This window comes from Notolepis coatsorum (assembly GCF_963971535.1).
Source record: "Notolepis coatsorum genome assembly, chromosome: 6".
Lineage (NCBI taxonomy): Eukaryota > Metazoa > Chordata > Actinopteri > Aulopiformes > Paralepididae > Notolepis > Notolepis coatsorum.
The window spans coordinates 155,538,590-155,550,955 of NC_140170.1; the positions used below are offsets into that span (position 1 = coordinate 155,538,590).

The 12,366-nt window shown below is 45.5% G+C and overlaps 1 protein-coding gene across 3 annotated transcripts in view; it reads right to left on the minus strand.

The window, feature by feature from the left end:
- Positions 1-2,211: 2,211 nt before the first annotated feature.
- The window catches only part of il17rc (interleukin 17 receptor C), a 32,107-nt gene continuing 21,952 nt past the window's right edge, over positions 2,212-12,366 (minus strand). For all 3 annotated transcript variants that reach the window (XM_084316839.1, XM_084316837.1, XM_084316838.1), the window contains 8 exons: positions 11,667-11,723; positions 10,016-10,082; positions 9,597-9,826; positions 9,155-9,208; positions 8,988-9,039; positions 6,852-6,953; positions 4,123-4,161; positions 2,212-3,968 (listed from right to left, as the gene is read on the minus strand). In XM_084316839.1, the coding sequence (XP_084172965.1) occupies positions 3,442-3,968; positions 4,123-4,161; positions 6,852-6,953; positions 8,988-9,039; positions 9,155-9,208; positions 9,597-9,826; positions 10,016-10,082; positions 11,667-11,723 (1,128 nt within the window). In that variant the 3' untranslated portion in view covers positions 2,212-3,441. The remainder of the gene's footprint in view (positions 3,969-4,122; positions 4,162-6,851; positions 6,954-8,987; positions 9,040-9,154; positions 9,209-9,596; positions 9,827-10,015; positions 10,083-11,666; positions 11,724-12,366) is intronic.

Sequence of the window (12,366 nt, forward strand, 5' to 3'; positions counted from 1 at the left end):
TCTGATTATTGATTACCAATAACCGTGTTCATCTCAGTAGCCACATACACTGATCGCCTGGTTGAGTATCATAACAAGCTCTGTTCAGCATGTAATTTACGTGAAAAAGATCTTACCATGAGCCGGTTGGATCCCCCCGAGCATTTCCCAGTTATCGATCGCCATCTGGTAGATCGATATGTCCATTGGCTGATGATAAATCCCCTTATTGCATAGTGAAATCCGCAATCCAAAACGTATTCCGTGCAACAGGCAATAGCGCTCGCTTCAGGTGAGTAGAAAACTATATTAGAGATCCAGGGAAAAAAAAACAGCTTCTGCCACAGGGAACACTGCATTATCGATACAGCGCCCCTAAGAGGATCTGGCCGGTAATGCACTTTCTCAAATTCAAAGTGTAGGGTAAATCTGCAGTGCCGCTCGGCGACCTTGAATAGGTTATTAAAATGGAATAAAAGCCAAAACAACTTGCCACGGATATATCCGTCCTCGGTCCTTTAAGCATGGATTCGAAACACGGATATATCCGTTGTTGGGCGGGATTGTGTTAACAATTGTGTGTATTGAGCTGTACTGTACTGTACCCATTCTGCAATCTGTTAAATAAAGTTTAAATAAACGCATCGCGGATCTGCCCGCACAGTGCAATACTCCAATTCAGCCATTGGCAATTCAGCCATTGGGTGGGTGGCGCTGCTGAGCGGGCCTGTGACGGTCTCGTGACCCAAATCAGCCATTGGGAGAGCGAGGGGCCTGACAGCGCGGGCACTGAGAGGGCTGCACTGACGTTCTGCAGATGGATACTATTGCACGCTGGCCCGAAAGGCGACCAATCACAACCCCGGACACACCATGCACAAGGATAAGTACATTTATTTATAGACAAACAACTGTTGACAGATTTGCAAGGATATAATTAGTTTGTCATTCATTCTCAGGCCTACTGTATATTGCTACTGATTCACAAAAGGCAGCACAGGCCATCATTTATAGGCTATGCAACAACACATTAAAGGGGCAGTTTACACGTGTACTGTAGAAAACAGCTTCCAATGAAACAGTTTACAACGAGGTCTGTGTCTAGGATTATCTTGAGAAACCGACCGTGTCATGATTTCTGGAAAGAAACATTGCTGTTGAGTTTTTCTATGTGTCTTTTATATGAATTTATCATCTTTAGTGGTTTTTATACCATCTAACTGCTTGTGGGTTTATGGGAATTGCAGAGCAACCTGTTGCACAAGTAACTAACTATTTTGTCAGTGTGTATATTGACAGAGTAATGGCTGTACTATTGATGAAACTATAGCGGCATGGTGGTGTAGTGGTGTAACACTGTCGCCTCACAGCAAGAAGGTCCAGGGTTCGATTCCCGCTTGGGGACCAGGTTTCCGCGTTGCCAGGTACCCAGGTGGGGGATCTCCCAGGCCTTTCTGTGTGGAGTTTGCATGTTCTCCCCGTGCTCGCAAGGGTTTCCCCCCCGATAAAATAAACACAATGGAAAAACATGCACACAACAGATCGCTGACGCCTTGACGAAGACGGGCAGGAGCACTTGGATTGGTCCCCGGGCGCTGTACCTCGCCGACGCCCTGTCTGCTCCCGGCTGCCCTTGGGGGGAAGGACGACGGGATGGGTTAAGCGCAGAGCTCAATCGCATCGGCGACTGAGAAAAAAGACAATGCATGTGTGTATTCCAGTGTGTGTGTGTGCCACTCCTATTGCATGTCCCAGTCGCGGGCAAGACCACCCGCATTTCATTGTATACTTGTATGCCGTGACAAATAAAACTCTTGACTTGACTTGTTCATTGCATGCCGAATAAAGACCTCTAAAGAGGTCCTGCATTATTATAACTATCAAAACATTATATTTAGAAACTGGCCCCGGTACATTTCCAACCCCCCACCCACCCACCCCCTCCAATGTACACTTTCTTACCCTTCGAATGTATATATATATTTTTTATGATCTCTTTCTCTTAAACAGTACTGTTGTATGTCATAAATGTCTTGATGAATTGAAAATGTAAACAAGACGAAAGTGTTTTTCTCGTCTGCATCCCCTTAACAATTGTTTGTATTGAGCCGTACTGTATTGTACCCAATCTGCAATCTGTTAATAAAGTTTTCAATCAATCAATCAATCAATCAATCAATCAATCAATCTTTTTGTTACTTGAAACGCCAAAAATCCAATGCCATTCAGCTCCATTGCACAATCTCACTGAAACTCAGTGGCTCATCTTTTTTTATCTTCATATTTAATTCTATTGACAGATTTGCATGGATATCATTTGGCATTCATTTTTGGGGTCTAATATACAGATTGATACTCGTATACACCGTGGTAGTGTAGTGGTTAACACTGTCGCCTCACAGCTAGAAGGTCCTGGGTTCGATTCCCGCTTTGCGACCGGGTTGCCAGGTACCCAGGTGGGGTATCTCCCGGGCCTTTCTGTGTGGAGTTTGCCCGTGCTCGCAAGGGTTTCCCCTCCAGAAAAAGAGATAAACCCAATGGGAAAACATGCAGAACAGATCGCTAACGCTGTCGCGTCCCTGACGAAGGCAGACAGGAGCACTTGGATTGGTTCCATGTCTGCTCCCGGCTGCCCTTGGGGGGATGGGTCAAGCGCAGATAGGCATTTCATTGACGACCCAATGCATGTAGTATTTGTGTGTGTGTCGCCCCTTCTTACATGTGTGTGTGTTCATCTGCATGACAAATAAATACTTCTTCTTCTATACAGTAGCCATATCTCCGATATGAAGACTGATCACATCCATTTGAATATGTAATTCCGTTCAGTGCTTGCTGGCATAATCTTTTGAGTTTTTCTCCAGTCAGAGACATGTATCGGGCGGTGTCCCCTTCAGTTGGTCCAGTGTCTCCAGTCCATATGAACCCCCCTTCAGTTGATCCAGTGTCTCCAGTCCATATGAACCCCCCCTTCAGTTGATCCAGTGTCTCCAGTCCATATGAACCCCCCTTCAGTTGGTCCAGTGTCTCCAGTCCATATGAACCCCCCTTCAGTTGATCCAGTGTCTCCAGTCCATATGAACCCCCCTTCAGTTGGTCCAGTGTCTCCAGTCCATATGAACCCCCCTTCAGTTGGTCCAGTGTCTCCAGTCCATATGAACCCCCCTTCAGTTGGTCCAGTGTCTCCAGTCCATATGAACCCCCCTTCAGTTGGTCCAGTGTCTCCAGTCCATATGAACCCCCCCTTCAGTTGGTCCAGTGTCTCCAGTCCATATGAACCCCCCTTCAGTTGGTCCAGTGTCTCCAGTCCATATGAACCCCCCTTCAGTTGGTCCAGTGTCTCCAGTCCATATGAACCCCCCCTTCAGTTGATCCAGTGTCTCCAGTCCATATGAACCCCCCTTCAGTTGGTCCAGTGTCTCCAGTCCATATGAACCCCCCTTCGACCCCTCAGTCCTCCTCCTAGGCTCCCATGACCTTGCCTCCCACCCCTAGTTCAGCCAGGAGCGCCTGGGTCTGTGACGGCAGGCAGAACAGCGGCAGCCCCCGGAGAAGCTCCGGCCGCCGCGCCGGGTGCCGGGACTGGAAGTCCACCAGGAGGAAGCGTCCGGCGGCCCTACCGAGCCGCTGGTCCGCCTCGATGCAGCACAGGGACGCACTGAACACATCGGAGTATGGCGAAAGTGCCTGACCTCCATCTCCCTCCGCCTGACGGGTCTCTCTGAGCTCACGGGTCCACTCCTCCGTTCTCTCGCAGGCCTTCTGGGTCAGGACGAGCACGGCCCGGCCCCCCAGGTCGTCCACGCGCAGCAGCCGCGAGTGCAGCCACGGCAGCGGCCCCAGGGAGCAGAGCTCCGCGCGGCACCACAGGTCCACGGTCACGTCGAGGCCCCGGGCACGGAGCAGGGAGCCCAACCTGCTCACCAGCTCTGACACGATGGCCTCCTCCACGTCCGGGGGGCTCAGCAGCACCACGTGACCCCTCCCTGCTGCTCAGGCGGAGGGGGAGAGAGAGAGAGAGAGAGAGAGGGAGAGGGAGAGAGAGAGAAGGAACAAGGGGACATGTGTCAAAATAGTTAGCTTGCTTCCACATTCTCTATTGTCATGAGTAATCATTCATTTTAAATAACAGCAAAAACTCACTTTGTACACATTCACCATAGCGCCAGGTCCGTGCCAATTCTGTAGGAGACAGAAAAACAAATGCAGTACATGAGAGTTCATCCCATTCATATTGTGACAAAGTGTGTCTTCATATAGTGACAAAGTGTGTGTCTTCATATAGTGACAACGTGTGTGTCTTCATATAGTGACAAAGTGTGTGTCTTCATATAGTGACAATGTGTGTGTCTTCATATAGTGACAAAGATGTGTCTTCAAATTTGTATTCCAAGAACAAGTAAACAGGATATGGATTGTGACAGGCCTGAAAGGGGCCTTTCAGAGCAGTGGAAGGCAGAGGAGATGAATTGGACAATTATGTAAAACATGAGTCAGAAGATAAAAATCTCTGTCCAGAAAGAAATGTCATTTTCTAACCTTCCCTTGCTATTTTCTGCATGTACTTTGTTTGAATGTAAAATGTGGCTATATGGGCAGAGAGAGAGAAAGAGAGGTGTGTGTGTGTCTGTATGTATGCATTTTCCCTTTCTTTTTTTAAGATAAGATATTCCTTTATTGATCCCCTTGGGGAACAGGTGGGGGGGGGGGGGGGTACAGGTACAGGTACGGGCAGGGTAATAGTAGAAGACATAAATATAGGCAATACAATTATAGTAAAGATAGAAATGAGCAGTGTAAACAATATAATTAAGAATATGAGCAAGTAAACAGTGTAATCAAAAGGTGCAGATGAGGGTCTGTATGCCCTATCAGTTATATGTTAAAATAAACATGGTCAATAACACTTATAGAATCTGAATAATACTATGAGTAAGTAAAGTATACACAGGTGCAGTATACATAAGGTACCCTAACTGGCATAATATACGTCATCCAATCTTTACCTTTACATTTTTCTTTTTACCTTGTCCTTTCCTGTACCTTTATTTACCCAGGGTTGGTTCGCTGAGTACATACTGTAATGATTTTTTTCCAGCAACGCCCTGCTTCAAACTCATACAGTTATATTATGTTCACGCCTGGAAGCTGCCCAGTAGTACCAGTACAACCACAGTCTGACACTGTTGACCACTAGGAGCTGCCCAGTACAACCACAGTTCTGACACTGTTGACCACTAGGAGCTGCCCAGTACAACCACAGTCTGACTGTTGACCACTAGGAGCTGCCCAGTACAACCACAGTCTGACACTGTTGACCACTAGGAGCTTCCCAGTACAACCACAGCCTGACACTGTTGACCACTAGGAGCTGCCCAGTACAACCACAGTTCTGACACTGTTGACCACTAGGAGCTGCCCAGTACAACCACAGTCTGACACTGTTGACCACTAGGAGCTGCCCAGTACAACCACAGTTTGACACTGTTGACCACTAGGAGCTGCCCAGTACAACCACAGTCTGACACTTTTGACCACTAGGAGCTGCCCAGTACAACCACAGTCTGACACTGTTGACCACTAGGAGCTGCCCAGTACAACCACAGTCTGACACTGTTGACCACTAGGAGCTGCCCAGTACGCAGTACGGATTTCCAGTTTCACGTTCTGCGATCTGATTGGCCACTGACGTTTCTGGTGCGATCTGATTGGCCACTGACGTTTCTGGTCATGTGACATGTGCGCCCAATCGCGTGACGCCTGTGTCTTTGCCCATTTCCGTCTCGAACGGCATGCAAACTACCTAACGCCTAGTTTATCACTGGTTAAGCTTAGGCGACTCTTTCGAAGTTGGTTAAGGTTAGAGTTTGGAATCAGGGCTGGTGTTCTATCGCCCTGCTCTAAGACAAACTCTAACCTTAACCAACTTCAAAAGAGTGCCTAAGCTTAAAGGATAACTCCACTATTTTGGGAAATTAGCTTATTTAACATCTTCCCTGGAGTTAGACAAGAAGATGCATACCTTTTTTGTCTCTGTGCGTGCATTTTAGCTTTGGGAATAGATGCTCCGTTAGCATAGCTTAGCTTCATCACTGGAAGTGAGGCAGGACAGTAGCCTTACAGTGCCTTACAGTGTATTGCAAGGTCTGACATTGACCAAACTTGTTATGCATGACCTTGGTGGGCTCTAGGTCAACTCCTGAAAAGGGGGTCAATGTCAGACCTTGCAATCAAAAGTTAGGGGCGCACTGAAATTATGGCAAGGGTTATTAGCCCCCTAACTTTTGATTGCAAAGTCTGACATTGACCCCCTTTTCAGGAGTTGACCTAGAGCCCACCAAGGTCATGCATATCAAGTTTGGTCAATGTCAGACCTTGCAATACACTGTAAGGCACTGTAAGGCTACTGTCCTGCCTCACTTCCAGTGATGAAGCTAAGCTATGCTAACGGAGCATCTATTCCCAAAGCTAAAATGCACGCACAGAGACAAAAAAGGTATGCATCTTCTTGTCTAACTCCAGGGAAGATGTTAAATAAGCTAATTTCCCAAAATAGTGGAGTTATCCTTTAACCGGTGAAAGAAACAGGCGTCACACGATTGGCCGCACATGTCACACGACCAGAAACGTCAGTGGCCAATCAGATCGCAGAATGCGCACGCGGAACTGGAAATCCGTTGGTAAAAGTATTGACGCGCCCAGTACAACCACAGTCCTCACACTTGACTACTAGGAGCTGCCAAGTACAACCACAGTCTTACACTGTTTACCACTAGGAGCTGCCCAGTACAATCACAGGCTGACACTGAGCAGCTCCATTGCAGGAGTTGGACAGGTTTGAAAATAAAAAAACAAACAAAAAAAAAACTCACGCTTAATGGAGGAGATATTTCGGAGGAAATAGAACATGAGCACCGTCAGGCACACCAGCACCACTACAGTAACGACCAGAAGACTCCAGCGCCATCTGTTGACTGTATGGGGTACATTTAAAACAAACCTTTCAAAGGCTTCAGTGTATTGATTGATTGATTGAAAACTTTATTAACAGGTTGCAGAATGGGTACAATACAGTATGGCTCAATACAAAACAAGAGGATGCAGACCAGAAAAAGACTTTCGTCTTGTTTACATCGGGGTCCCCCATTTTCAATTCATCATGAACATTTACGACATACATGACAAACAGATATAGAACTGTGTAGTAAAAAGAGAGCATAAAAAATATATACACCCGAAGGGGAAGAAACTGTACATTGGTGGGGGGGGGGGGGGGGGGGGGGGAGGATTTGGACATTTACAGCGGCCAATTTCATATTGCAGCCACCAGTAGGTGCTCTTTGAGAGCGGTTTTGAAGGAGGGTAGAGATTCACATTCCTTCACGGTTTTGGGTAGGGCGTTCCACATTATTGTTACATAATTGCGAAACGTGTTTAGTCCCTTGTTTGAGCCGAATCTGGGTTGAACATGATTTGTGGAGCTCCCTCTGGTGTTGTGGACGTGGAATTCACTGACCTTTGGGAAGTATTTCGACATGTAGCCTACATGGGTATCCCAGTGGTGTAGTGTATCTTGTAGACCAGGCCCATTGCAAGTGGCTGTACTCTGTCATCTACTCTAAGCCATCCTAGGTTGTCAAAATTTGCAGGGGTAAGGTGGGTTTTGTGAGTAAGGCCAAGCAGTAGTCTGACCAGTTTGTTTTGTGATGTTTGTAGCCTTGTTTTAAGGGCCTTTGAGGTGCTTTGGTACCATGAGGTACAAGCATAGTCATAGTATCCTTGAATGAGTGCTCCTGTTAGAGTCTTCAGGGTATTCTTGTTTACCAGAGAGGAGATCCGGTACAGGAATCTTGTTCGTTGGTTGACTTTTTTGATTACATTGGTTGCCTTTTTGTCACATGAAAGATTTGCCTCTAGGATGAAACCCATGTAGGTAATTTCATCTTTCCTTGTGACAATATTGTCACCCACTGTAACAGAGAAGCCGTTGGCCTTGCTGAGTTTGTTATTTGAACCGAAGAGAATGGACTCTGTTTTGCCCATGTGTAATGATAGTTTGTTATCAGTGAGCCAGGTGCAGATTCTACCGAGTTCAGAGCTGAGGGCTTTTTCAACCTGCAACTTGTCCCTGTCAGAGACCAGCAGGGCTGAGTCATCTGCGAACAGGAACAAGTTGCAGTCACAAGCTGATGACATGTCATTTGCATAGTGTACCGGGGACAGTGTACTGTTCACCTCCACCATCTGTTCTCTCCCCTCCAGGTAGGATTGCATCTAGCTCACTGATGTATGTTGAAGATCAGATTGAGAGGAAATGTTGGATGGATCCAGAGATGCAGTGGCCAGTAACACCAAAATAGTAGGCTATTGTTTTGTTTTATTTACTTACTTACATCAATCGGATACTACTTACTCTAGTAGTCTGTACAATGAATTTCAATCATAGAGATTTACAGTATATCAGCTTCAAAAGGAGATTTTAACCAGTTAACAATCGCCCCCAAAAGTGGCCATTTTAGTTTTCGTTTTTGAGGACTGCATACTTTTTTGCAAACCAAAATACTATACTTTATACGTATAGCACATGCATGGGCCTCTTTTGAAAGATGACATTCTGAAGTTCCTGATACAATAAAGAAAATTCACTTTTAGTGCTAATGAAATAGAGTAACATAGGTCTGAATTTGAGAAAGAGGTTTTAAAGGAACATGCCATCCACTTCCATTCAATTGTGCTAAGCTAGGCTAGCTTGCAGCCAGATAGCTTTCTACTGAACACACAGAGAGGAAATTGGTATCTATCTTCATGCCCGACTCTGGAAAAGGTGATAAGAACACTTCCCACAACGTTGACGTGTTCCTTTAAGCTCTATTATACAAGTAAAAAAGGTTGTTAAACAGTGAGTTTATGCTCCACGTCTACATCCCTGGATGACTCCACCATCATCACCCTCTCTAGTCATTTCTCTCATACTCACTATCATGAGTGCAGCTTTCTCTCATACTCACTCTCATTAGTGCATAAAGGACTGAGGTTATCTTCCATTCCCTTTACTTTCACCTGTGCAAACGAATACAAATAAACACAGTTCTTTCAGGTATTTGTACGTTCAACTTCAACCAGCGTGAAAAATGTGGCGACGATCCCGGAGGACAGGTTGTAGTGGTGTTTTTACCATCACACATGGTGAAAGGAGAAGGTCGATCTCCTCAAATGCCCCTGTTAGCTCCTGATGAAGAAATATGTGTTAACTCCATTGAATAAATTAAACTCATTGAAATGTATATAAAATTATAAAAAATATATATATATTTTTTTATAAAACATGAAGCGTTGGCAGTTGTGTAATCGATGCATAACCATTAGCGTGGTCAACATTCTGGCTGTATCTACTATTACTACACACTGTTGTAGTATGTTATGGGTGGTTAAAACAATTGCCTGGGTGTTGTGGTGTGGCTTAAAATGTTTTTTTTGTAATTGGACCCATGCCTGTCTGAAACTTCCCATAACTTCGACCACAGGACTTAGTAAATTGTCAGTGAATGGCTCTGCATTGATTACACTACTGGCAAGTATTTCACACCACTTCAGACTTCAGAGTGGTTAATTATTACCCAGCGTCCCCCGTTTTGTCTCCAGGTGCTGTTTGACAGCTTCTGCCTGAAGCCCATGGCCTCCTTGCACCTGTCCTTCTCCATGCCTGGAGCCTTGTGACAGAGCCACACTTCACCCTCTAGCCTGCAGGGGGAAGACAGGTTCCACGACAGCATGGCCCCGCCGCTGTTCATCTGACCCTGTTCCGTAGATAACGACACGTTCCTCCATACGTTCTCCTGGAAGAGCCCTGTAGTGGACAGACAAGATCGGGACTTCACTATGTCAGAGAATCAAATGAAAGAAAAATCATCCCTGTCAAACTGGTCTTGACCAAGACACTGAAATATGTATGTGTGCGCGTAGGGATAGACAAATAAATTCCTAATCACACCACGTGTAATGTTGACATCTCTAACATTCCGAACAGGCCTCTCACCAGTGTGGTTCATGAAGGGGCAGATTGTGGATCGACGAGATCGCTGGTCGCCTTCATCCCACCACGCCTGACACACACACAGAAAGACTCATGAGTACGTACGTATGTAGTATGTTAATTAATTAAACACTTCAGACACTTTCACTTTGCCTAGACTAGAATTCAGCTTCACTTGGTTTGCCTAGAGTTCAGCTTCACTTGGGTTGCCTATAGAGTTCAGCTTCACTTGGGTTGCCTAGAGTTCAGCTTCACTTGGGTTGCCTAGGGTCCAGCTTCACTTGGGTTGCCTAGGGTCCAGCTTCACTTGGGTTGCCTATAGAGTTCAGCTTCACTTGGGTTGCCTAGAGTTCAGCTTCACTTGGGTTGCCTAGGGTCCAGATTCACTTGGGTTGCCTAGGGTCCAGCTTCACTTGGGTTGCCTAGAGTCCAGCTTCACTTGGGTTGCCTAGGGTCCAGCTTCACTTGGGTTGCCTAGGGTCCAGCTTCACTTGGGTTGCCTATAGGGTCCAGCTTCACTTGGGTTGCCTATAGAGTTCAGCTTCACTTGGGTTGCCTAGAGTTCAGCTTCACTTGGGTTGCCTAGAGTTCAGCTTCACTTGGGTTGCCTAGAGTTCAGCTTCACTTGGGTTGCCTAGAGTTCAGCTTCACTTGGGTTGCCTATAGTTCAGCTTCACTTGGGTTGCCTAGAATCCAGCTTCACTGGGGTCCAGCTTCACTTGGGTTGCCTTGGTGTTGGACAGCCCATGTATTTGGTAGAGTCCTTTCTCTGCCCAATTCACTAGCTCTGACTAGTTAATAGCCACAAACCAATGCAAAGTCAAGGGGGTTAAGCTCCTGTCTTTACAAGTTGACTGAGGCTCACTGAAATGTACTCAACAGTGCAGACAAAGTAGATTTCGATTAACCTCAGTCGGCTTGTACAGACAGGAGCCCTGACCCCACTGACTCTCTACCGGTTTGCGGCTAACTATGTATGAGGAACACCATGGATTGTGCTGAGAAAGGACTCTACCAATCGACATCATCAAGCAAGAAATAGGTCTAGGGCTCCAAACCATGCCTTTAACCCTTTCACTACCACACTACAGCTAGTTAACCCGTTCACTACCACACAACAGAAGGTTAACCCTTTCACTACCACACTACAGATGGTTTACCCTTTCACTACCACACTACAGACAGTCAACCATTTCACTACCACACTACAGACGATTAACCCTTTCATTACCACAATACAAAGGGTTAACCCTTTCACTACCACTACAGAAGCTTAATCCTTTCACTACCACACTACAGAAGGTTAACATTTCACTACCACACTACAGAAGGTTAACCTTTCACTACCACACTACATAAGGTTAACCCGTTCACTACCACACTACAGAAGGTTAACCTTTCACTACCACACTACAGAAGGTTAACCTTTCACTACCACACTACAGACAGTTAACTTTATGTAGTGTGGTAGTGAAAGGGGTTAAACTATGAACATACACGATACACCAAGTTAACATCTTTAAATGATTAGGTCTGAAAACCTTGTTCATCTGAACACTTAAAGTGGATTTATATAGTTCTTCTTCTGAGTGTTTCAATATGTGATGTGTATGTGTGGTCATGATATGATGGTAGCAAGGCAGTAGAGTAGCACCTGGAGGCACATGCAGGGGGTGACAGAGTACAATGGAATGGTCCTCTGGTCCAACGCCTGTAAACAAACAGAAGACATGACACCAGTATTACATGAGTAGGAAGCAAATGATCAAATATAACCAACACAAACATTATGTATCAACATCAAATGTGTTAGATGTTAAATTAGGCATGCATGAACAAATGTGTGGGCATATAGTTGTGTACAGTTAAGTATTCTTAGCTATTTCACATAGTTGATTATTGTATATTGGAGCTTGTCGTGTGTGTGTGTGTGTGTGTGTGTGTGTGTGTGTGTGTGTGTGTGTGTGTGTGTGTGTGTGTGTGTGTGTGTGTGTGTGCGTGGCGTGGCGTGGCGTGCGTGCGTGCGTGTACTAGTCCAAGTCTCTAGTCTAGTCTTGTCCTGATTACTTGTAACGTTATATATTATGATGTAAGTATTATGTCTGTGTGTGTGTGTATACTAGTCCTTTGTCCTGTTTACTTGTAATGTCATGTTATGATGTAAGTATTATGTTGCATGGTCACAATGTATTTTTGTGGACACCAGGAAGAATAGCTACTGCAATGCTCTAGCTAATTGGGTATCCTAATAAACTAAACCAAAGAGACAGACAGAGCTGTACTCATCACATCCTCAGACTCTGGTATATTAACTATACGTAGTGAGAGCTTCTGGGTTTTCTCAAACCATAGCC